Below are 26,406 nucleotides of genomic sequence, written 5' to 3'. Positions count from 1 at the left end.
AGGTCCAACGAGCGGAGCGCTAAAAGCGCAATTTTGTGCCGTCATTAGTTTCATTGGCAATCCTGTTTGGCAGGTCTGAGTGTTTAATGGACACGGATGGACAGTGCAAGTCAGGCAGGCTAAAGTGATGTCTCATCGGGTGGGAGGAAGGTGCATTCAGTACGTTTTTTTCAGTCTAGCAGGTCTTCCTGATTACCAAGAGTAATAACGGGAGAAAAGATGATCTTGTGAAAAGATCCTCCTGGAGGGTGGCGATCCAGCCACTTAAGCAGCTTCATTGCTCAGGTTTGGATGAGGCCCTGGTGAAGTTGTTCCAACCATTGGCAAACTGGACCAAAATATGCCTTTACAGTGGTCTTATTTTACCAATTTAAACTGACTTAATTGCTGGCATACAGTTGCCCACAATTACCCGGCCTATTTGTACAAATAAGGGATTATCCATATCAGTCTACGATACATATGTATACATTCATACTTGTATACCATGGACAGTAAAATAAACCATCATAATATCACTGCACTGAATGTTTACAGATCAGTGAAACTAAATTATACTGCCACCTGTTGGTGAAAAGTACAACTAGCGTGACAATGGGACAGAGTGGTAAGGAGTTCTCTCGTGGTCAGGAGAAGGACACCAGACAGAAAGGACATTAAAGATTTGAGATTTGAGATTTTCACACACGCACACAAAACAGACGCACACACAAAACTGAGGCACAGCCTTTAAAGGAATACAAAAATATGTTTCTTTTTATTATGGCAGATTAGAACAAAAACAACAGTGACACAAAATGCAGTTGTAGAAAAAATACAAAGCTCTCATGCATGTTTTTCTTGTTCCATGATAAATGACCAACATAACTTAGTTCTTTAACTTATCTTCTGGTCGGAGGAGCTGTTTGAATATGAGTAAGCCTTTCCCAGGACTATTCTGTCTCTTAGAAGCTTGAAGAAGGCGTAGTAATTGCTGAAGAGAATTAAAGCCAATGAAATGGTCTGATGCCACTTTTCTGAACATATCAATGAGTAGAGCTGGTAGAATATCATCGCACCTTCCAAGATGATGAGGATGTTCAATATTCGTAAGGGCTTGTTGAAGAAAAACTACAGGGGGGGGGGGGGGGGGGGAGAAAAAGACAGACAGTTAGCTAAACACAACAATGTCTGGAAGGACCTGCAGCCAGTCCTGCTGCTGTTGCAGCCTGAGGTTCCTACGGGACCGTGGGTTCAGCAGGTGATACTCACATAGAAACGATAGTGGGACACGTCAGAGGGGACCGCCACATTGTAGTGACCCATGGCTTTGTAGACATTCTTATTGTGTTTGACCAGGACGCCCTGCGGCCACATGTACTCTTCGGTCCATCTGTGGATCAAGAGAGAGCAGACAAACGTCAATGTCAGCAGAATCTCAAACGTCAGATTAAATGGTTGGATTTTGAGCATACAGCAGCAGCAGCAAAGGTGAGAGGACAATCATCACCCTGATAGAATCTAAAAATACACGGCAGTAGATTAAACCCTCATGACAGAGCTCTCTGACGACAGCTTAACTCATTTAGTGCAGAGGGTGAATAAAGCCGCCCAAATTGTCGACATTCAACAGTGCCAAGGGTGACTTTATTCACCAAAAAGGCATAACTTACGATGCTTCCTTTTGTAGCCAATCAAAGTGTTGTTGCTAGGTAAACTCCACATAAAACACTTGGAACACTCTAGTCTGGTGAATGTTCCGGAACTCTTTGGCAGTTGGTGAGTTAATGTGACATGGCCGGCTCCCCCCGGACCGCGATGCTTTATTTATATCCCCGGTGGTACCTACATGTGCTGCAGGACGTTGGAGCATAGGGAGGGGTCTACTTTGTGCCAGCAGCCCAGGTGTGCTGCGGCTTTGTGAAGCAGGTCACAGTAGCGCGGGGGAAGCAGGTGCCTCATGAGGATGACTGAGGTACTGACGGACACCAGGATGAAGAGCTCACAGGACCACCGTTTGTCCACATACTGGGTGCTCTGCAGGGGGGACAGAGGAACAAAGGACTATCAGGGGTGGGGTCGAACTAATCATGTCAAAACATGTAATGTTATGTTAGTAAATGTTTTACTGTTTAAAAGGAGAAATTCGGTAATAGTAATACTGCTATATTGTGCAAAAATGATACCCCCCCCCCACATCACAGCACCCAAGGACTATTGGACATAGGATTGGATTAGCACAACTGTATGTAAACAAGCCACGAAACACACACCACAATGTCACAAAGCCCTAAGACACAGTCAGAGAGAGAGAGAGAGACAGACAGAGAGAGAGACAGACGGAGAGAGAGAGGAGAGAGAGAGACAGAAAGAAGAGAGAGGAGAGACAGAGAGAGAGAGAGAGAGAGAGGACAGAAATAGGAGAGAGAGAGACAGAGAGAGAAAGGAGAGAGAAAGATGAAGGTCTTAGTAAGGAATTCTAAAACTATTCAAACTCTATTAATTATTTATTTATTTTTAGAGAGAGTGAGCCTCAGTTCCTCACCTTAACAAACCACACGGGTACGAAGGCCACGTAGTAGGCACTGAGCATGGAGCTCACCAGCACCTCCTTCATCCTCCAGTTGAAGTCCATCTTCAGGTACTCCACCTCCTTGCGGATGAGGTCCGGGGAGAGGCAGCAGGCGTGTGTGGGCATGGCCTGCGCCCCGTACAGCTGGCTGGTGTGCTGCTTCCACGTCTCCTTCAGCACCGTCAGGTAGTCCCGGCCGCGCCCCATGCTGCCCACCTCCTTCGACCCGATGCTGGCGATGGGCGAGAGTGGCCCCGCCCGCCGGAAGTCACAGTTCAACCGGAAGAAAGGAATGTACATGCCGAACCTGTGGAAAAACACCGGGTTTGTCTGGCCGACCTTTGTCTGCTACACAGTACATGTCATCAAACTCACACGCAGCATTTTCAGGTTAGAAACTCAATCCATCCATCTAAAGTTGTGTTGATAAAAGAGAGTTGGGTTATGCTAGAGCTGTATGGAGAGCATCACATGGTCTAGTTCTAAGACTTTTGAGACATTCACTGCTCTTCGCACGTCTTGCACTATTACTGCTAAATTACTGCTGCTACATACACTTGACATTGTATTACTACGGTTACTATTAGTCATTACTGCTACCACACTGAGCGCCACAGACGACCACACTGAGCCACAGAGGACCACGTGTTTCCGTCCCTCTACCCCTATCTCCATCCTTCTCAGGCATTCTGGTTACAGTTCACCTTGTATTTTTTCTTCCGGTTAGGGGGGAGAAGTGGGATAGGTGAGAGCAGCCCATGGGTATACCTTTATGCACGTAGGTTACTCTTGTCTATATACCCTAGTTAGTTGGGGGGCAGGTGTCATCTGTTGTGTTTTCGGTTAGCTTAGAGTGTTGGCGCTAGGCTAGACTGTGTCTAGCGGCATTCTTAAGTATGGGTTAGTCTTAGTTTAGGGACTGCCTTATTTTTGGTTCTTTCTTTGGGCACAATCTCCCCCTTCTCTCCTTAGTCTTGGTACAATAAATCCTCATTACACTGTTCTCCTGGTCATTGTTTTTCCACTTTTCTCACTCCTTTGTAACTGTCTGCGTGTGTCCTATGCTTACGTCCCTGACCTCCCCTAGACCTGGGCCGGGGTACGCAACATGGTTGCCGAGTCTCTGTTACAGGCCTGGCGGCCGGCCCGTGGACACTTACGGGTAGCAGAGGAAGAGAAGGCTGAGGACAGAGTAGGTCCTGAAGAGGAATATGATGGAGCGGCACAGGCTCCAGCCCGTCAGCGTAAGCACAGCGAACCGCGCCATCACCAGGAAGATGGAGTGTGGAAAGGAGAGCTTCCCACTCTGAGACGCCTGGAGGGACAGGGAGGGAGAGAGAGAGAGAGGGGGGGAGAGAGAGAGAGAGGCAGATATGTGTGTTTGTTATGCCAATAAGGTGCCATTCAGCTGAGAGAGACAGAAACATAGCCAGAGCTGTGTCAGAGAGAAACACAGATAAGGTGCAGACACAAACATACACACATACATAGACACAAACATACACACATACATAGACACTGATGGGAAAAATCGTTTGTCTCCTCCATGAAGACAGAGATCATAGGTGGTCAAAAGAAAAAAAACGTTGAATTCTTACCTCTTTCACAATGGCTGCAATCAGTCTGCGAGCCAGCACAATGACCGTGAACACCAGCATATTATAGTCAATGAGGTGAAAGTTCTGGATAAAGACACAAATCAAACTTGTTTATTAAGATGCCCTTCCTCCGACACTTTATCTAATGAGAGTCTGACATCATCAACAGTGGACATCTATAACAGCATTAAAGGGGCAATCTGTAATTGGTACATACATACATACTTTTTTTTACTTTTAATTTATTTTTTATAGCCATTGATTCTTATTTATTTTTTTATAAATGGCTCATGAGCTTTGTTCAACTGTCTTACCCAAAATACAAGCTTGTTTTACTCCACTGTTTATAAAGATTGGGCCTCATGCAGGAAGCGATACACGAACAAATTTCCTCTTATTTTTGTTCGCATCCACGATTTGTTGTTATTTTGTTAGTACCCGTTGATTTCTGGGATTCACCAATGTTTTCTTATTTTTGCTCTTCTCCGGTCGAAAGCACTCTTACCAAGATTAGAAAAAAAACATCTCGTTTTCACAGTCCACAAACTGTTTGACCAACGCAAGGAAACAAGTTTTAAATTTGAGGAACATAAAAAAAACGCATGAATATCATCGCATATCATACAATGACATTTTGATTATATGTTTTAGAGTCATTATAATGATCGGATTATTAAATTCGTGGGCTAAAGAAATACTATTGGTCCGTTGGATGATATTTTGTGCGTTCAGCTTCTGAATGCCTTCCATACTGCTCTTAGACGCTTTGGCCATCCAGGCCTTACGCAGAGAACGCGTTTTTAGAGATCGCACAGATCAATTTGATGAGACGGATGAATGGTTGCTGAGCCGTTGCAGATTGCCAAGAGCATTGCTCTTAGATTTGTGAAATACTCTGGAGTCTCGATTTAGGCGAAACACCCGCCGGTCAAATCCCGTGTCTCCACACCCGCCGGTCAAATCCCGTGTCTCCACACCCGCCGGTCAAATCCCGTGTCTCCACACCCGCCGGTCAAATCCCGTGTCTCCACACCCGCCGGTCAAATCCCGTGTCTCCACACCCGCCGGTCAAATCCCGTGTCTCCACACCGCCCATAGGTAGTGTTTAGGGGGCGTTACCTATGGTAATAACAAACAATCGGCCACGCGCCTCCAATGTGTGATTCATCATTCAGCACACCTGGGTAAGAGCAGGTTTGGATCTTTGGTGCATCTGGAGTTGACTTCTCTTAACAGAAAATTACGAGAAAATATAAGACACATTTAAGAGAATGTTGCTGCATGAGGCCCAGTGTGTAGCTTCAAAACATGGTTAAAACTATCATTTTGATCTTATGGATTATTAGTCCTTGCATCCATAGCTCTGTCTATGAAACAGAAAAAAAGTGGTAGGGAGCCCGCCTTGTTGTTGTTTGAAGGACAGATTGCACCTTTAAGTAAAGTAGTGACAAACATTTGGAAAGGAATCACTATTCAAGTGACAAGTGATTTGTCATTTCAGGTTCCAAGTAAAACAAACTTGTCACCCAAATTGAGACAACAACAATCCTTTAGTCAGCAGTAATATAACCTAATCAACAGAATCACAATGGTAATGAAGCCATCACCCAGGTAAACAAGCTCACAGGCAAACCACTCAACCCCCAAACACAAACAAACCCTGACTAGCCACACAGAACATCATCATCGGTCAGTGAGAGTGGGGGGGGGGGGGGGGGGCTACAGGCACTCACCAGTGATGTGTGCGAGGGGGGATGTGAGGGGGGGTACCACCACACAGTCTTGTAGATGTTGACATAGTGGACAAAGAGGGCGATGAGGTGGCAGAAGAACAGGTGCAGTTCAAACAGGACATTCCTGTCCATTGATAACTCAGGGATCTTACAGTGCTTCAGAGGGACCACTGTCTGGGCTGCCAGGGGGGGGCTGGAGATGCCCGTTCCAGAGCCGTTCCTACCAACAGAACACACACACACACACACACACACGTTTAAGGCAACAAATTACTTTGTTATGCCATCAAAGTTATTCCGATACTGAGGTTAGCTACAGTAGATGCTCAGATCCACTCTCCATTCCCCTTCACAGTAGGTCTATAGGATGCATTGAATACATCTCATATCAGGATAGCAGAAATGACGATTGTCTATACCGTAAATAGTGAATAAACCAAGTTACTCTCACAACAAGACGCTAGAATGTCTCAGTGTACGGAGTATATATCACACCTATCCCCCATGGGTTAGGGTTAGCCCTCTCACCTTGTCCGAGATCTCACCCCCGTCACCGGGGAGCTGGTAGATTGGTTGCCATTGCCGACCGAGCCCGGCTCGCTGCTCAGGGGAGACCTGCAGTATGCAGTGCGGTTCGCCCCTCTCCGTCCGCCCGCCATCACAGACAGCCCCACGTATCACTCTTTCTCCTGTGCCTGCGTGTGTGTGTGTGTGTGTGTGTGTGCTCCTTCTGACCTATGAGCTGACCACGTCTTTGGAAGTCCTCCTAAGTAAGAACAGGGGTCATGGTCTGGTCAACATCTTGAGAACAGCTGAACACTTTGGTATTACTTTGATACTTTGTCACGGTGCTGCTGGTACCACTGGGGCAGTTTTGATTAGGGACCTCTTTATTGAAAAATGTGTTTGTTTTTCTTGATTGTGTTCTATTATGTTGTAATTTTGTATGTCTATTATGTATCATTGTAAACTGTGTGTATGCAGGGCTCCCTTGTAAAAGAGACCTTGGTCTCAATGGGACTCCCTGCTCAAATAAAGGTTAAATAAAATAAGTCTCTACATGATTAGAAAGGTTATGTTATTTTGGTAAATATTACTGTCTGAAAGTGGTGTGACCACCTTATACTAAAACTGTGATATATTTTTAGCTATCAAACTTACAATTCTAATACTTAAAGCACATAACATTCATGGAATATCCCTAAAACAAAACATATATTTCCAGTGACTGGTCATGCATCTCCTTTCTAGACAATATGCAAGCAAATTAATGTCAATCCATGCAACCAAACGTGCAATGCTTCCGAACATATGAGCTATTTGGGTGTTGATGCACGTTCTGCAAATACAGGTAGTTGATTCATGTGCTCCTCCCAAATGTTTCTGTAGCTACAGCTAACTTCAGCTCAACAACTTTGACGAATTGCATTGGCACCACAAAACACATTACCTAGTGGCGAGGCCAACAAGTTTTGCGGAAGCTGACATAGAACATAGCTAGTCAGTGACATGATTATGAAATGACAGGTCGTAAATACATCGCAGAAAAATGGTTAACACGTATGATTTCGTAACGTGCACGCAACGGTCTTTAGCAACACCGATCTTTCCGCCAAGACGGCAAAATGCATGCTGCTCGACGAGTTACAAAAGACTGCGGCCTACTACATAAACAGGCAGCATAATTGCCAATCAAATCATACAAAATGTAAGCTTACCGACGTCTGGACAGGTAATTTATCTTAGATGCGGTTGCAGTAATATCAAAAAGCAAGTTACACAGCACAGATTCTCTCAGCCTTTGTTGAATTAATTGTGTGTTTTCCATGATAAGACACGAAGCTGCTCATTGTGTTGATGTGAAACTACCGCTGAGTGTTGGGATGGGGGCGCCGACGTGAGGATGTGGGAGGGGAATATTACTTAAAGAGACAATCCTCCATAATACTACCTTCTGATTCTGTGTTTGTATTTTTGAGATACTGTGTATTTATATGCATACATTTACTAACACATTTTTGCTTAAAAGATAAATTTAAAAAAAGGTGACTCAAACCGAGATCAACAGTGCAATACTGAATGTTGTGTATCATCAATGGTAAGCCTATACAGCAAGCTGTATTGAGTGCATCACTTTCCTGTTATCATAGGGACATGTTCTGGTTCAAAGGACTGTTACTGCATCTCATAGCTAAATATGCTTCCTCTCATCTCTGGACTGGTCGGAAAAAGACAGCATGGATGACAGCAGATGTGGTGGATGCTAGGAACCTGTTTTACCTGACAAGTTCTTACCCATTAGTAAAGTAAACAACTTGGAATCATGTGCCCTAGAACTAGTATTCACAAAGTGTCTCAGAGGAGTGCTGATCTAGGATCAGTTGATTGTTTTTGGATTATAATAAGAAAGGATATATTGACAGGTGGGTACGGAATACATATTAGGGACATGGTCATTCCTCCTTCTCCTTCCTCACTGAGTCAAGTCTCAACCCTGCATTTGTCAAGGAATTTGCCATCCTCCTCCTCAACCCTCACCCCTGTATTTGTCAGGAATCACTCCTGCACTAGTGAAGTCTCACCCCTCCTCCTCAACCCTCACCCTTCACCTCTCACCCCTCCCCTGGTGAAGTCTCACCTCTCTCACCCCTCCCCTGGTCAAGTCTCACCACCCTCAACCCTCACCCCTGTATTTGTCAGGAATCACTCCTGCACTAGTGAAGTCTCACCCCTCCTCCTCAACCCTCACCCTTCACCTCTCACCCATCCCCTGGTCAAGTCTCACCTCTCTCACCTCTCACCCCTCCCCTGGTGAAATCTCACCTCTCTCACCCCTCACCCCTCCCCTGGTCAAGCCTCACCTCCCCTTCTCAACCCTCACCCCTCTCAACGGTCACGGAAAAAATCCGATTGGTTTAGGGCAGAATGAATCCGATTGGTTTAGGGCAGAAAGAATCCGATTGGTTTAGGGCAGAAAGAATCCGATTGGTTTAGGGCAAAAAGAATCCGATTGGTTTCTAAAAAGTCAATGGGCGGAGTTTGAACAGATGTCCAACTTTTGAAAACATGGCACGGGTTTGAAATATAAATAAAAAATTGAGTTACAACCTGTAACGTTTTTAAATATTGATCGTTTAACAGTAGCCAGACACATGTGGCAATATCTCTAACAATACAGATACAACTGGTGGCCTTGAAGCAAAGAGTACTATGTAGCAAACTAGCAGCAACATGCTAAGCTAATCATAGCGAATTAGCTAGCTAAGCGTTTCGCAACATTTTAACTAATCATGTTGAATTAAGAAATAACACTAGCAGGTGTGAAATAAACAAGACTTTGAAGACGTTGAATAAACTATATGAACAAAGAAAAAACGGGGATGGACAGTTCCTGCCCCGTTTTGCTGTTTAAATGCTGCTCCTGGGGCAGTAATGTTAGTTTAGGGCAAGGATAGAATATAGGTATTTCCATTGTAAATAATATTTTGGTATTTATATTTAATCTATATTTTGTATGTTTTGTAGTATTTAAACAGTGAATTCCAACGAGGGCAGTAACTGTCTTATCATTCTTTGCGCTTGAAATTTTCCCGGATCACAAAGTGATCTTGACCCAATTTCTGCCCCCAGCATTAACAGTTTGTTCCAATGTTTAAGTTTATATAGCTTATTAAACTAAATGTTTTGAGAAAGTAAGTGGGAGTAACTGACTTATTTGGCATATTTGAGACCTATCTTGCTAGCTATTTCTATCTTATAATTCAATGAGGTAGCTCTCTGCTCAGCTAAGCTACATTTAGCTTAGCATTTTACGTTTTTGCCCCCTCGGAAGCATAATAGATAAAAAATAAAATAATAATTAATACGTTTATATAGTTTATTCAACAAAATATTTTGAGTCAGTGGGAGCTGCCTTACTGGTATATTTGACACATAGCTAGCTAGCTAGTTCTATTTCTTAATTCAACATGAGTAGCTAAGAGGTTGCAAAAATGCTTAGCTAGCTAGCTTGCTATGATTAGCTTAGCATGTCGCTGCTAGCTTGCTACATTTTACTTTGTTTCAAGTCAGGAAAGCAGTTCTTACAGATATTGTCACACGTGGCTGACAACTGTAACGCAACAATGATTGAAAAATAATACAACTTGTAACAAGATTGTTTTGTCTTGAAGAACAAAGTCGACTACACTTTGTGAACTTGCTCTATGCAATTGACAGTGGTTACATTTTTTCAGCCCCATCTCTCAGCTTTGTTGTTGCTTAAATCCCAGATTGCCCCTCTAATCATTTTACCAATTATTTTAAATCCCTCGTATCCCTTGTTGTGTATTTTGTTCACTGCAATACAAAAATAATAATTATTGAGTGATACCTGACTAATTGCAGGGGTGAGGGTTGAGGAGGAGGAATTACAAAATTCCTAATATGTATTCCGTAGATCTGATCCTAGATCAGCACTCCTGCCCTGAGACGCGTAGTGAATTCAGGCCCAGGGCTGATGTCATCCCATGCGTAGACAGATCTCAGTGATTGTTCCTCCTTGCACCACTAGGTGTCAGAGTTGATATGATAAAGCCAGGAATGGTAAAAGCTACGACTTGATGTTTCTCCCATTTTACCCTTGCAGGTACATTGCGCACACAGGTTGGTGTTACAAAACATATTTTTCTCAAGCATTTATTGTGAACCGTATTAAATCAAAAACTGGTTTGGAGCGGAGGCTGAAACCAAACCCCATGTAGAGTGGAAGTGTCTCCCCAAACCTGATCTGCTTGTCCCTTCGAGGCAGTTTCACTCCATGTGAACCTGTGCATTTCCATCACATAACTGGTTCTCAGCTGAACCCAATGTAGCCCCACTGTAGTTCCACTGCGTAAATGGTAATGAATAACATGGCAGCAGTTTTCTTGAGGCACAATTTGAAGAAGAAATTAGATGGATATCATGCAAGCATGCAGTTTCCCTAGAAAATCAATGTAAGCAATCCTGTGAGAAATGGTTGGGAATAGGAGAGAGCCATGGAGAGATTTTGATGGACTACAGATCTGTGAGGGGACAAGTTAGCATGTATAATGAAAACAAATGCTATTTATAAAACAATGTACTTTATATAATTGCAGTATGTCCCTCAAGGCCACAGATGATGCCCAAATGTGAGACAGTGGTTACACTTTAATGCTGAAGTGCCCTCCGGTTTAGGCACGATCGTCACGATCTTCTCTCCCAATGGGTAATGTTTGCAGCAGAGGATGCAGCTTTCACTGTTACATTGTCCATAGAGATCGTAATGTGGAGATTGTAATTAGCACTTGGCCCCTCTCCTCTGCTACAGTAAGTACAGTACATGTTCTCCAGTTGCCAAGAGCAGGGTGCAATGTAGATCATCTGGTTGATAGAACCTCAGTGAATATTCCCTTGTTAAAACCCTGTTGTAGGCTAACCTAATGGTTAATTTCATTACAGTGCTAGAGAAAGAAAGAAATGATATTTTATTTTAAAATGACAACAGTAATGTAGGGTGTTGGGGGTAGAAAGGTCTGAGGAGGAAGAGCCCAGGTGTGGTCCTCTGAGGCTCAGTTGGTAGAGCATGGCGCTAACAAAGCTTAGGTTGTGGGTTTGATTCCTGCTGGGACCATATATACTGAAATGTATGCACTCACTGCAATTTAAGTCGCTTTGGATAAAAGCGTCAGCTAAATGGCATATGTTACCCTAAAGAGATGGGTCTTTAGTCTACAGCGGAAGATAGGTAGTGACTTCGCCATCCTGACAGCGGTAGGAAGCTTGTTCCCCCAATGGGGCGCCAAGACAGAAGAGCTGTGACTAAGCAGAGTGACCACTAGGGTTCACTGCCTTATAAAACCAGAACCTACTGGCCTTTCCTTTTATCCCCCAGCCCTTTGTCAATATTCAGTCCCCTGACAGAATGAGGCCAGACAGACTTCATCCAGTTGAACCAGACAGCGGGAGAAGAAACGAAAGCTCTTAAGCGAAAAGGAGACCGCAGAGCAGCTGCTCTCAGATTGCTGCCATTATAGAGACCTGGTCCCCAGAGAGACGCTGTTTACCAAGATGGAGAGAGGAGAAGAGAGATTTGTAAGCTAGAACAGAGGGAGAGAGTAGAGCAATCGAAAGCATGGAGAGCTCTTGAGGACGGTAATGTGGAAACTTCATTTGCATGGGTAAAGCACTGAACCATTAAACAGGCTGTAGAAAACATTTTCTAGTCAGTAGTGGAAGGATGATGGATGAATACCTGTAGAGAAGTTGATGTGATCTTTCATACTACAAACCTTTACCAAAGGCATGAAAGAAAGACAGTAAGCAGAATAAACTTTTAGCAATTTATTTATAATAAAAAAAATGTTCTTTCTAAAAATTCAATCAATCATATAAAAAATAGATGGTCCCTCAACAAGCTAAAAATATAAATCTTGATATAAAAACAAAATAGAAAAATAGGGAAAATAGAAATGGAACACAAGCTGATAATGACAGGCATATCAGCATGCGTAATTAGGTAATCTGATCCTTAGTGCCACGTGGACCCTACTCTTGGGAAATCCAAGCTACTCTGTCAGGAACGTAACAGACAGTTTCTCCTCCTCTCCTGTTGAGCCCACTGTAATGGGCTTTCTATACAGACGTGAACTATCGACCATAAGTAAAGGAGCAGGCCCATTTCTAAGACTGCTGGTCAAATCCTCAGTGAGATAAAAGCCGTGTGGCATCTCTAACAGTCATATCGCCAACAAACATTTGAAACGTTTCTTCAGCTGTCTTCGAGGCCTTTAAAATGGACAATACCTGTGTCAAAAAAGATACAATATTCAGTTCCAAAAAACAGTTAGCCTTGTTTCCTTTGAGCAGCCCTGAAGGGGACAGATTTGGAGGACAACGCTAATAAAAAAATCATGAAACAGCACTCGACACTTTGCTTTCTCCCCTTCCACTCCAGTTGGTAAAAATAGCACAGACATCGGCCCACAATATGTGAAGCTCTTTGTGAGAGGAGCCGTCTAGAGGATCTCTTCAGAAAATGTTGCAGTTGGTTGAGAGGCGGACTATGAGAGCCATCTGGCCACGACGTGCATGAAAAACACTGGCAGACTTCACTCACAGTTCCTGCTGATAACCTGTTAAGCCAATACTGCATGGCCAATAACACTGTGTTTGTTTGTCATTGATTTATATCAAATTTGTAATTCATTCAAATGTCATTTAATAAAAACCTCTTTTCTTTTGAGCAGTTAGGTAGAACAATTCCTCCAGCACCGTTACGGGAATGTTTCATCTACCAAGAGTGGTGGTCGTCAATTTAATGAATTTCATAATGCACACAACTTACCATGCGGACTTCATCCAGCCAATGTCCAATGTCTCTCACACCCACAGAGACCTACTCTGACCACCTGGGGACAGAAGTACAATGAGACCCTTGAGTGGGCGCCATTAAATTACATGCACTCACAATGACACAGACAGACACTCATGCAAGACTTGTACTGCATTACACTACGAAGGTCATGCAACTCAAGCTGAGGTTGTTTTATTTTGAAAACATAACCTTTTGTAGGATATTTTGTTTGCAATTTTTTTTAGCATTATTCTAAAATGAGAAAACAAAAAAAGCAGGAAGGAAATTGACACTGTACTTGTAAGTGATTTGACTTAACTGTTAATTTGAGCAAGAGTTGCATTACAGTCATTCTGATAGCTAGTTTTGTACAGCTATTTTGTTTGAGACAATTTATCATTGCAAATTGTGCACAAGTGCATTTTTTTGGAAAACAGGTTTGGGATGAATTGCAGTTCCTAGCATTTTGTGCATAAGACCAAAGAAATCTAACAAATGAGTGTTGGGGTTAGTTTTACCTTTTTGTGGCGATCTTTAGGCTTTTAGCATCCTCCTCTGCACTGCGATATTTGTCTTTAATAAAAACCAGCCAGCATGACTTTGCATCAAAGTCAAGTAAGATCCCTGCAAGCTTGATTTGAAATACTGTTGAAAATCAGTTATTTCAAATGACTAAAAATACATGGCTCAGTGGAGAGCTTAAAGAAATGTGTTTTCTAACGATTTATTTCAAATAATACAAGTTCAGGCATTAGATCATACTCAAACAAAGTATTTGGTAATACATTACCTTGATTAATAATGTTTACATCTTTTTTTTTTTCTTTTTCTTTTTTTTTAGAGGGTGCCATTACATGTCTCATTTCATTCATAGATCATTTTTATACAGAGAGGTGAAGAGGATGTGCCCTTAATCAACAGAAGACATTTTGTGTATCTTTTTAGTCCCCTATGTACATACAATAGTATAAATGACTGTTTTGGAATAATGTAGAGAACCTCAAAAAAGAGGTTCATTTCATTAATCTGAGTCATACAACAAAAGCAAAATACCATGATTAGTTTGATAAAAAAACAAAATTAGGCTTTATTGATACAACGCACTGGAGCAAAACATTTTTGGATATTTAGTATCCTATTTAGGCAAGAGAACACAAGTAGCATTATGCATTTTAGAGACCGCACAGCTTTAGATAGCAATATACATTTGTCCTAAGTTTATATACATAATATTGAGTTGGCTGCAGTTTTCCCCTAAATAAAGACCCTGTGAGGACCCTGTCCAAATTCTTGCATGACCACCACAGTAAAAGTGGATCATTATCAGTTCCATCATAGACAGCCCAATGAATTGTAGATCAAAGTAAGCCAAACGCACGCAAAAGGTACCTAGACTACAATAATACATTAATCATCAAGTCAAATTGAAATGGATCTAAATGGTATATTTTAGGACAGACCGTCTCACAACAGTGTCTAACAAGGCTAGATTTCAAAACTTTAAGGTAAATCCAAAAACATTGAAAAATCTAATCTTCCACAGGGAATTTTAGTTTTTTGTTTATTTTTATAAAAATGAATTGTCCAAAAATGATTTTGCTCTTCACCATTCTAATTGCCGACATTATATTGACGTTATTAGTAAATGTCTGTCTTTTTGCTGAAAAGACTTTTGAAATGCAGCCTAAATAGGAGCCTGCAACTGCCACTAACTCATCTCATGAAGAAAAAAAAATAGCTGAAATGCTAACCTTCAAAAAACAAACGTTAGTCTTTTTTTTTTTTTTCTTTAAGTAAGTTGAATTCGATCTTAAAACTGCCAACTGTGCAGTGAAAACAAACAATTGAATGAAAACATATGAACAATGAAAATCCTCGCATTCACACGATCCTTAACTCGACTGAGCCCACTTATTACGTATGGTACATCCAATTGTCCTGCTTTCAAGTCTTTTTTTTTTTTTTTCCTTTTTAAAAATCAACAAAACTAAAAAAAAAAAAGAACATTTACTTTGAAGAGTTAAAAGTGAGTTACAATGGGAGGCAGTTGCCAGGGCAACCCTCTGCTGGGAGGCCTTTCAGTAGCCCCTTCCACCTCCATATGGATGCTCTCTGTATGACCCCTTAGACTGCCTCGCGGGGGGCGCTTTGCCTCCAGTGGCAGGCCATGAACCCTCCCAATCATCCTGAGCTGCAGAGAGAAAGGAAAAGAAACAAACATACACACACACCCCCCCACAGGCAAGGTCAATTTCTAGATACGCAAAGCGTGACATTTACAAGAGTTGAGGTCTAACTCCTTTCGATACATGGGAGCATGAACACATTGAGGACTGGTGGTTTGGCCACATTGTCAGCTTTGTCGTGTTAATGCCATCTTAATGCTACAATACAAAATGTGTTGGTTGCAGAAATGTCTTTCATCAAACAGTTCAGTGACTTCTTTGCAATCTTACCGTAAGGTTCGTATGTTGCCTCCTGAGCTTCTCCATGGCCGTAGTCGTAGTATTCAGTGTCCCTGTGAGGAGAAAAATCCATTTTTAGACTCCTGGTTAGTACACACAGGATCTACCAGGAAAGTCACTACCGATCTTCCGCCGTAGATTGAAGACCCGTCTCTTCAGGCTACATCTTAACAGTCCCTCCTAAAGACCTCTTCACCCCCACTACCCCCCCTGTACAAGTTCTCTCCTGTTAATTAAAGCACTGACTATTTTATCTCATGATGACTGTTGGATAGATGATTCACTCACTTAAACAAATGTATTTGTTGTAAGTCGCTTTGGATAAAGGCGTCTGCTAAATGCCATAAATGTCAAATGTAAATAAATGTAATCAGAATCAGAATTCTGATCCTACAAAGAAGTCTGGATCCTACAGCGTATACTGTAGAAAAAAGAAAAAGAAAAAAAAAGAAGATCGTGGCTCGTTTTCAAATTCTCAACCTGCCTGCTGTCACTCTGTTCAACTCTCTAGTGTTGTTCCACAGAAGAGACTTCACTGTTCCAACTCACTGGCAGCTGAATTACATTTACATTTATGGCATTTAGCAGACACCTTTATCCAAAGCGACTTACAACAAATACATTTGTTTAAGTGAGTGAATCATCTATCCAACAGTCATCATAAAATAAAGTAATCAATGCTCACACCAGGGGCCAGAGGCAGTCGCAATGATAGAAGAAGGACATTTTGTTTTATGTACAAACGCCTCAAATAAAAAAAAAAAATAAAAAAAAAAATGCCTTCTGGCATTACGACTGGCAGTCGGTTTTTTAATGTGATGCTGACTTACGCCTGTGGTGGTTGTTGGCTGTAATAACCGTCATGAGCTTCATAGGAGATCTCAGCGTAGCTCTCCTCATAGGGCGGCTGCAAGAAGGGAGAGCCAATCAGCCACAGGACAACAAACTCACAATCAACTCAAAACACAATCAACACAACTCAGGCGAGACCGGTTCCACACAAAAGCTACCCATAAATTAGGTTGAAAACAATCCCTTTCCTCCACGGCAGATGACAGAAGCCAACACACAATGTTGATAAGGGCCATGTTTAAAAGTTGCATACCACCATGTTGTTTAGTAAGCACAGAACGCAAGATCGGTCAGATAAATCTGCCTGAAAGACCAGGATCTGGGATATAAAATGTGAGGCACATACTCATGCAGTATTGCAAGTACAGCATTTTATTTTGTAGCACCCAATTCCAATAAGTGTCTCAAAGCGGCTTACGTATTCATCATAGGACTCGGGCTTGGGTTGTGCATGTGGGTGTTGATGCTGATGCTGATGCAGGTGCTGGTGATGCTGCTGGTGGGAGTGGGCCGGGGACGGGAGCATTCTTGGCGCCCCTGAGGCAGGGGGTCTGGAGCGGGGAGCTGTGCCGCCTCTGACGGGTGTGGAGGGGGGTCCACCACGACCGGCTGGAGCTCCTCTTGATGCCCCACCCCTGTTTGGTCCTCCCCGGGGAGCTCCACCACGAGGCGTGCCTCCGCGAGGGGCCCCTCCACGGGGTGGCATTCCTCGTCCCCTGAGAGACGACAACATCATTAGGGAACGTGAACGTGGCGTGAACCGCAGCTACCCAGACCGCCCCCGCTCCTAAACTGAGAACAGTAGCTTCAGGATACTGGGAGAACCGGCCAGATTTCGCAGCCTTGAAAGATTAGAACACAGTAGCACATGCTTCGACTAAAGGACACTTGGATTTCATCCAATTTCAGCACTGGTACTGTCATACCTGGCTCCTGCAGAGTTGGGTGGGGGGGCTCCTCTGCCCCTGCCTGGGTGACCTCCCCGCCCCCTGGCTGAGCCGTCCTGAGCGCCGTTCAGGTAGCCGACGTCCATGAACTGCTCCTGATCCATGGTCTCCTGTTCAGCAGTGATGAGACATGGAAAGACAGATTAGAGGACAGGGAGGAATCATGGACAACCTTGGATCGCATGCAAAAAATAGCTAAGACCCTGTTTATGGACAAACCTCAATGTGAGTGACAAATCTCTGTATTAGTTGCGTGATTATGTGTCTGGGGGGGGGACGCTGTTTGGGATACTTACGGGGATGAGGAACTTCTTGACCTCGTCCATGGCGTGAGCCATTCGCAGGTAGGCCTCGGGGATGGGAGCCATAACCTCAATGAACACATGCAGTTCCATGCCTAGGTGTGCATACTTGGGCTCACCACCTTTCCTCAGCTCTTCCTCCTGAGGGTCACAAAAGGTTAACATGTCATCATGTTCCTAATGAACCCCTAAGCAGCACAAGTAATTGACGTGTGTGTGTGTGTGCGTGCGCGCATCTGGTCAGCTTCTTACCTTGACCTTGTCCCTCATGGATCCTTTGCCGAGCACTGAGATCTTTGCTCCAGTCTCCTCCTGGAGGCGCTTGATTGTGTTGCCTTGGGGCCCCAGAATTTTACCAACAAAGTTGAACTGTTGGCAGAAAGTGGTGAAAGGAAGAGTTAGCCAAACAAGTGTACTTGTGCAGGAAATGCTGTGTGTGTGTGTGGCGGGGGGGGGGGGGGGGGGGGGGGGGGGGGGGGGGGTTTAAAACATACATCTCTATGCACATACTCTTTCAACCATGCAGGAACATCTCTACCAGCCAGTGGAAGACATCTTAGGGTACCACTGTCTCAAAAGAACTCTGCGTGTCTTTTCTTTCTACAGAGGCAGGCAGACTACAGAGGCAGACTAGAGGCAGGCAGACTACACAGACAAGCACACCAGAGGCAGACAGGCAGACAGACAGACTACATAGAGGCAGACAGACAGACAGACTACATAGAGGCAGACAGACAGACAGACAGACTACACAGAGGCAGACATACAAGCACGCCAGAGGCAGACAGACAGACTACACAAAGGCAGACAGACAGACAAGCGGGCCAGAGGCAGCCGGGCCAGCTGAGGGATGTTGAGCAGGCATGGAGACGGACAATGTTAGCAGCACAGTACAGGACAGGGAGTGAGCCTGCAAGTTAGACAGAGGGGGGTTCGCCTAACAGACAACACATGTGGGAAGTGTAGTTTCAGCTTCTGATGACCTTTGACCTGGTAAACTTGACTCACCCTCGGGTATTGCTTGGTGGGAATGAGCACCCGCTCCTTGACCTTGATGTTCTTTGTGGTGAACAAGTCCAGGTACGTTTCTCTCTCCTGCTCTTTCTTCGTCTCTCCTTTCTGAATCCTTTCGATCTCTACGGGGAGGAAGGAAGAAAAACAGAGCTTTAAAAAAAAAAAAAAAAAAAAAATGCATCGCTCTAACATCTTAAAAAAATATATTCATCATAAATTCATGGCAAAAAGTCCTTGAAGATCTGCTGACCCTGCCGTGAACTCTTCTTAACTTGAACGAAATGAACAGCACATGTTGCCAGTGGGCGATTCAAAACAGTGCAGTGATCTCACACTCACAAAGCATCTCAGAGGGAATCGGTACACAGATGAAGCATCTGCAGTAATAAATAAAGGCCCGCTCTGTTACCTCCGTTGGGTTAGTAAATGGCTTCATAAAGTGGCTCATGCATTCATGATTCGCATGCAATCAGCAGAGCTTCAGAAGAGAACGCAGACCAACAGAAACTAGTTCTGTTGAGCGTTTTCAATAACATTCAAGTCATCTATAACTATATTACTCGATATTATAACTACATTATTCGATATTATAACTATATTATTCAATATTAGAACTATATTAATCGACATTATAACTATATAAGAACAATATGCCACATTAGCAAATCACAGTTTTGTGGAATGTGAAGCATCTCCCACCCCACCCACAAACTGTTCCAAAAGACTTGGTTGCTCCCAACATTCCCCATAAATATCTATATGGACCACAAGCAGAGAACTGACCCAAAGTTGACCGGGGGGTGAGACATTTGGTCTTGTTATCCTCTGCAACACAGAGCCCCTCAACCGAAACACGCTGCAGCTCCATACATTACAATAACGGCCTGAGACCGCAGGCAGAGAAAAGGAGAGGTCCACATACAAGACTGTAAGGTTGAGACACTTCAACCAGCAATCATTCACATTAGATTTTCTTTACATTTACGTCATTTAGCAGACGCCTTTATTCAAAGCGACTTGCAACAAATACATTCGTCTCAGTAAGTGAATCATCTATCCATCAGTCATCATAAGACAAAGTAATTATGCTCGGACCAGGGGCCATTGGCAGTCACAATGCTAGAAGAAGGAAGATTTTTTATTTTAATTAATTAATTAAATTACTATATAATAATAATATAATTATTTATTTACAGAAGAGAAACTTGCACAGGGGAGTAGTGGGGATGAAGAGGTCTTTAGGAGGGACAGTTAAGATGTGGCCTAAAGAGACGTGTCTTCAATCTACGGCGGAAGATAGGTAGTGACTCTGCAGTCATGACAGCAGTGGGAAGCTCGTAATCATCCGTAAACGAGATGAAACTGCGCATGACATGCCGACATCCTAGTTCAACCCTGAAGGCAAGTGTCACGCTGTCATTCAACACATGCACGACACACATTTAACATCTGAATTCACCAGAAAGGCCAAAATAAACAAATGGGCAGACTGTCCTTGGATGTTCATCCTCTAGTTCCTAATACAGACGTAGGAGACAGACGGCGGGGAACTGTCTGTGCATAATAGGCTGTCAGAAGCAGGCTGAAAGCAAGCTGTTTTACTGGCAGTGGTCCGGAGAACCACTCATACACTGGGCACTTTAGTCTTTAACGAGAGCATGTTTGGATGAAAGAGAGGACCGATCGTCAGAATGAGTACAACACTCTGCATCTCACTACTAGTGCAGGAAGCTAACCACATGTAACGATGGTACTGAGGTTCAGCCATTGTTGCCTCACCAATGCCGCCCCACACAGTGCAGAGGGAAACTGCAGCCATCAAGGCTTTTACACTACTGATGTGGAAGCAACTCTCTTATGTCCACGTGTGTAATATACATCAAATCATGCAATCTAAAACTCACTAAGTGGATTAAAAGAATGAAATGACTTCTCAAACATGACTTACAGAAAGAGATACAGGTTGTGTGAGACATAGGCCTATTTTCAGAGTGGGACCCCTATGGTGCTGGTTGGTGGAATATCGTGTTGCTTTGTATTTGGAGCGAGCTATCCCTTCAATGAATGCAAACACCTATAAAGCAACGCCTGGGTGGGTAGGTAGCGATCGAGATAATCAGTTGAGTTTGTTCAGGCTCAAATTCTGCTTCAATTTGATTGTTTACTTTCTCTCCTCGTCATATGTCGCATGTCATTCTTAACTATGATCGGAGCACATCCACACAACACGTCAAGGGGTTACCCATCAAACGGCTTCCTGCTTTCGCATCTGATCATCATATTTTGGGTCTGGTTTTTAGGTGGAAATTAGTCAAATTGGGGCATTCAGTTTAAGAGGTTAATAACTAGAGGTTAGTAACACCTAAAGCAATGCCTGGGTGGGTGGGTAGGTAGCGATCGAGATAATAGGATGGTTTAGAGTGAGTTAGTCCAGAGTTGATCGTGTCTGAGGGCACCAGCACCGTGCCCATCCCCCACCGCACGCACGCCTCCCCGCTCCGCTCCGCGGCGGCCTCGTGGTGCAGCCCGCCGTTCCCGCGGCAACCATTGTCTCTCAGCCAGAAAGACACATTTGCATTAAAGATGCGTTGCGCGGGTCAAAACACAGCAAGCTTGCTAAAAGAAATATATATCTCAATGAAAGTCGAATTAGTAAATATACACATCGAACCAGCTTCAAGCAAGCCGTTAGTTACACCACGTTTTAAGTTCAATGACAGCTCTGGGTGGATTTATATTAGTCGTCATTCTTGCATGTCCGTTAGCGTTACCTAGCATCAAGCTAATGAATGGCCAGGGCCAAATACAGAGGATACAGATGCAATTGAAAGATTCTCGAAATATTACCTGCAGATATAAGTTTCATTGCATGAGTGAACGACGAATCCAGGCTGTCTTTTTCTGCCAGTAGCTCTGGGAGATATTTGCTTTCGTTCTCCATTTTGGCCTTTTTAGGCTCGGGTTTAGCGTCAGAACTCATGTTACGTCTCAGCAAAGTTCACGCACACTTCGTTATCTAGACAATCGATAGTGTCTCTAGACAACACTATAAATATAGATAGTTATCTAAATGTGGTAAATGTTTGTCGCTGTGAAAATGTTCTCCGCTAACTGAAATTAATCCGTATTTCACTGCAAACACGCTGCTAGACGGAGCTGGCGGACAAAGGAGGTAGCTGGAATGGACGACGTGATGTCGTCCCGGGGTTGCCACTTCCCACTATCAAGCATCCCGCCCTCCTACGCACTCAGCTCAAGTTCAAAGCGCCATGTGAAATGTTTTTGTATTATGTTGATTTGATTTTCTGTCTAAAACCCCCACCCGATATTAGGCGGTCTTCGCAGATTTCTCTACGCACCCTTAAATAACATTCTGCAATATTTCCACGTGCAAATAGCCCCTCATGTCTATGACATTTCGGTCTGATATGATTTGCTTCTAATTTGAGTTGAGTGTGTCCATAATTGTGATTAACATAATTAATTATAATGTAACTATAAGGAAGGTTTGTCTTGTCTACATCCCTCCTCTGTCAAATCCCCCACTTAGGCCTGCAGGTTCCTCCAATTTTCACCCCACTGACTTGAAAACCCTCACAAATCGCTTTTTCGCCCCAACATGGCAACCCTAGATTTACTCAACGAAAACGAGGCTACCGACTAGGTTTAAAGAGACAGGGGACTTATTTATCGGTATCTTCTTGAGAGTGGTTTTTCATTTTCACAAGAGCGGGGAAAGTGATGACAGTGATCATCTTCATAGACACACATACATAATACACCCTCACACTCTTCTTCCAGGATACTACCAATATTTAGTCCCTGGAAGAACTAGACAAAATGGATCGATGTGCGGTAATGAACCTGAAACCAATTACTGGATTGTGCCTGACCCTGGAGAGAGAAAATGCGGTGTTCTCAGAAACATCTCGTTTGCAACCACATTTCTCAAGCTCCAGGCATTGTCGTTTGATTTGTCTGACTGTCAGAACGGACTATTTTAAATTAATAGCCGATAACCTGCTGTTGAGGGGGGCAAATATTTGCACTGCACATCATCTCCTGTTCTGTTTATAGCACCCCAGGTCGACGGGCCCCTGTGAAGCATTAACAATGAGGCTGCAACTTGACCTTTCTCTCTGTTGTCATCCCGAGACTACCGAAGTGAGCTTGAGAGAGGATGTGGATCTCCCCAAACAGTGTCTGCTTTCCCTGAGGTTCACCAAACCATGACATCTCACCACTGCTCAGCCCAGTGAGACTCTCTAATGGGTGCCTGTGTATCTATACTACTTCCCCTCAGGGTTGCAGTTGAAGGCCTCCATCTCAGCCCTGTGGACAGACTGATTTAATCATGGCTGCCCCCACAGGAACCTCCAGCAGACAATACTGATGATTACATTTGAACAGAACATAACAGTGGTGGATAGGACAGATGTTTGTACTGGGAAGTATCTCTTCGATGATGATTGTATTGAATACATATTTGATGCAGTAAATAAAGAATGGAACTCAAGTCCCAAACAATGCGAAATATTCTGAATGAATCCATAGAAACCTCATCAACCTTAAATACAGAGAGGCTTTGCATTAGATTCAGCACTTACCTCTGTGGTTAAATATTGAGTGAGCAATAAATGGAGTCTGATACCAGCTCTGGATTATTTCACCATTTCCTGTGGTGGGTTCTCCAAGGAATGGCAGACGCCATAAAAACAGATTGTGTGTCGACATTTTTAATTAAAGTACCGAGGAATACTGAGGAATGGGAGTGGGTGGAATCACCAGCTCACAGATGGAGAGTGTGGGTGATTTACACCATTTGTGATTTTCAAAAACAATTCTCCCAATCTCCAAGGGCATCCACAGACAAACATAATAAATTGCTATATTCCATCATTAGATTCAACTTTATTGTCATTGTGCAGAGTACAAGTACAGAGACAACGAAATGCAGTTAGCGTCTAACCAGAAGTGCAAAATAGCAGAAAGTGCAATGAACAGTATTTACAGGTAGTGCAATAAATGATCAGTAGTAGTGCAGTATAATATAGTAATATAAGCAGTATAATATAGCAGTGCAGTATAGCAGTATGTGAGTAGCAGTAGCATTATAGCAGAATAAATAGTTACAGTATGAGCAGTGTAGCAGCATATGAGCTGTATGGGTAAAATCATGGTTATGAGTGTGACAATGGGGGGTGTTGTGTGACGATTTAGTGTACGTCTCTCTTTTGTGTCGTTCTACCTCATCTCTCCATCTCTACCACGGGTGTTTCTATTTCTATTCCCTGCATTATTAAAGACTGCGTCACCCCACTTTGTAGGAGCAAAATGCCACGGCCCCATAGGGAGGTGGAAGGGCCAATTAAAAGCCTCCTGATATGCTGTGCCGCACTCTTTCCCACACTCAAGCAAGCAACAATGAGCTTCTCTGGTCCCTGTATTGATTTCACTAATGCCCTTTTATACTGCCTGTCTGTGTTAAACACTGTAGGGTTTAGATAACAGGGCTTGGACAGCCACTATACATAAACTAATGCAAATATTGATCACTGTGACCGAAACTACTTTCTTCAACAAATAATGCAGTGACCAATATTTGCATTAGTTTGTGTACACTGACTGTCCGAGCCCTGTTAGCATGTAGGGCTGGAATGTAGTTTTCTCAGCACAGCCCTGCTCAAAACACGATACAGCACACCCTCTTGTGGTTTATCGCTTAATCAATGCCTTGCATATTCATGTAGAAGTGTATGCTTTACCCTTACAGTATATTCCCTTACAAGACTTCATATATGTGGAACAGAGTGGCGAAGACGAAGGAGTCTGTCTGTGGAGTCTATCGAGGAAGGCCTGACAGGAAGGTCAAACTACTAAGTATTTTTATTTTTACTTTTTTCACTACTCTGAGTGTATTGAGCGCCACCTACATCTTGTATTGCCCACAAACCCTCTATCTCTATACCGGCAAATATCACAATGTGCTCCCTCCCCATTCCTGTTGTTTCATCCATCAGGAGGACACATCGACGCTACACCTCCCCTTGCAACCATTCCAATCTAATCTACCCACCATGCTCAACTGACCACGACCTCACTGTCGTGGGAGGACTTTGGAACTGCCAGTCAGTGGTCCGGAAAGCAGAAGCTATCTCAGCTTACGCCTTCATGTCCCTTCATGTCCCTCCACTTCCTTGCTCTCACAGAGCCATGGATTACACTGGAAAACACAGATACTCCGGCAGCCCTCTCTGATGCCTACTCCTTTTCTCATTCCCCTAGACTCTCTGGTTGAGGGGGAGGCACAGGACTCCTTATCTCACCAAAGTGGTCACATAATGTCCTTCCCCTGTCACACCTGATCCATATCCACACCTGATCCATATACACCTTCGAATTCCATGCTGTTTCTGTCACCTCCCCTGTCAAACTTCACATTTTCGTTATCTATCGTCCACCAGGTCAGCTTGGCGACTTCTTAGAAGAGATGGATGTCCTTATCAGCTTCCTCCATGAGGACGGCACACCGCTCTCACTAATGGGTGACTTCAACATCCAGTGAGAGAAGCTTTACTCGTCTGGAGTACTTGACCTTCTCTCCTCCTTCGGCCTCACCTTGTCCCACTCTCCTCCGGCTCGTAAGGCGGGCAATCAGCTCGACCTTGTCTTCATCAGATCCTCCCATATGTCCAACCTTACTGTTACCCCTCTTCCAGTTTCTGATCATCATTTTGTCATCATTCCTTCTCCCTTCCCCTCAAATCCACCCCCTCCCAGTCAGTCTCTACCCACACTGTATCCTCGTCGCAACCTGTGTACCCTCTCCTTCACCGCCCTCTCTTCCTCTGTCTTATCCTCCCTACCCTCTGTTGAATCCTTCTCCCTTCTATCCACTGATGCAGCCTCCTCCACCCTCCTGTCCACTCTTTCCTCATCCTTCAACTCTCTCTGTCCACTGACCTCAAGGCCAGCACCATCCTCTCCACGCGCTCCTTCGCTGTCTGAGACCCTGCAAGCTTGTAGAATGGGGCTGAGAGGTAATGGAGAAAAACCGGCCTCCCTGATGACCTAAAACCTTATCTCTCTCTCCTCCTCAACTACACCTCATCTGCATCAGCTGCTAAAGCGTCTTACTACCATTCCAAAATTCAATCCTCTACCACTGACCCAAGGAAACTGTTCTCTGTACTGAAGCGCACACACACACGCACACTTGGGAAGGTTTTTGCATCCTTCAGAATGTTCATAGATTCCACATCTCAGAGGGAGCTTTCACATAGCAACATGGTGAGAAGGGGCTGTGGTTCAATATCGCAGCAGCATTAAGCTTCAGGGAGCAAAACAACAGAACCAGGCTTCTTCCTACTTGTACCCACTCCAGCAAGAATGCTGATCTCAATAAACAAAGCAAAGAAAGACTTCTTGAAATAGCACAGAAATTAAGAACAAATGTTCCTTTGATTCTTAGATTTGTCATTGATATCAGCATGACTGCAGCCATAAATGTGTATAAAGACGTCATTTGCAATACAAAAAAACTAATTAAGACGTTCTTTGAGATATTTTGAGTTTCATCAGAATGGT

At 43.6% G+C, this 26,406-nt stretch overlaps 2 protein-coding genes across 3 annotated transcripts; both read right to left on the bottom strand.

Moving 5' to 3' along the window:
- Nucleotides 1-738: 738 nt before the first annotated feature.
- tmem39b (transmembrane protein 39B) lies at nucleotides 739-7,736 on the bottom strand. The gene is made up of 9 exons (XM_083683610.1): nucleotides 7,601-7,736; nucleotides 6,411-6,648; nucleotides 5,883-6,102; nucleotides 4,150-4,233; nucleotides 3,712-3,866; nucleotides 2,525-2,858; nucleotides 1,829-2,016; nucleotides 1,252-1,372; nucleotides 739-1,110 (listed from the first exon to the last, which is right to left on the bottom strand). Exons 2-9 carry the CDS (start codon nucleotides 6,539-6,541, stop codon nucleotides 877-879), a joined length of 1,467 nt encoding a protein of 488 aa, XP_083539736.1. The 5' UTR covers nucleotides 6,542-6,648; nucleotides 7,601-7,736; the 3' UTR covers nucleotides 739-876.
- A 4,476-nt stretch (nucleotides 7,737-12,212) lies between these two features.
- Nucleotides 12,213-21,986, bottom strand: khdrbs1a (KH domain containing, RNA binding, signal transduction associated 1a). Of its 2 annotated transcripts, none has more exons than XM_083683404.1 (11): nucleotides 21,667-21,986; nucleotides 18,814-18,941; nucleotides 18,058-18,174; nucleotides 17,800-17,946; nucleotides 17,483-17,613; nucleotides 16,975-17,272; nucleotides 16,535-16,611; nucleotides 15,696-15,757; nucleotides 13,758-15,430; nucleotides 13,231-13,294; nucleotides 12,213-12,689 (listed from the first exon to the last, which is right to left on the bottom strand). In XM_083683404.1, exons 1-9 carry the CDS (start codon nucleotides 21,797-21,799, stop codon nucleotides 15,318-15,320), a joined length of 1,206 nt encoding a protein of 401 aa, XP_083539530.1. In that variant the 5' UTR covers nucleotides 21,800-21,986; the 3' UTR covers nucleotides 12,213-12,689; nucleotides 13,231-13,294; nucleotides 13,758-15,317. The 2 variants fall into 2 exon arrangements, with proteins under 2 accessions (XP_083539530.1, XP_083539531.1); XM_083683405.1 differs by having other exon boundaries at nucleotides 15,251-15,430.
- Between the last annotated feature and the right edge of the window lie 4,420 nt (nucleotides 21,987-26,406).

This window comes from Argentina silus (assembly GCF_951799395.1).
Source record: "Argentina silus genome assembly, chromosome: 13".
NCBI lineage: Eukaryota > Metazoa > Chordata > Actinopteri > Argentiniformes > Argentinidae > Argentina > Argentina silus.
Note: the sequence above shows the minus strand (reverse complement) of the source record. Positions and strands in the feature narration are given on the sequence as shown.

Coding starts and splice junctions, on each gene's coding strand:
- khdrbs1a (XM_083683404.1), bottom strand. CDS start 21,799: ATGAGTTCTGACGCTAAACCCGAGCCTAAAAAGGCCAAAATGGAGAAC. Junction 18,175..18,813: donor CCACCAAGCAATACCCGAGG/GTGAGTCAAGTT, acceptor TTCTGCCAACAG/TTCAACTTTGTTGGTAAAAT. Junction 17,947..18,057: donor CCATGAGGGACAAGGTCAAG/GTAAGAAGCTGA, acceptor TGTGACCCTCAG/GAGGAAGAGCTGAGGAAAGG.
- tmem39b (XM_083683610.1), bottom strand. CDS start 6,541: ATGGCGGGCGGACGGAGAGGGGCGAACCGCACTGCATACTGCAGGTCT. Junction 4,234..5,882: donor CCCCCTCGCACACATCACTG/GTGAGTGCCTGT, acceptor GTCTTTATCCAG/AACTTTCACCTCATTGACTA. Junction 1,111..1,251: donor TGTCCCACTATCGTTTCTAT/GTGAGTATCACC, acceptor CCCCCCCTGTAG/TTTTTCTTCAACAAGCCCTT.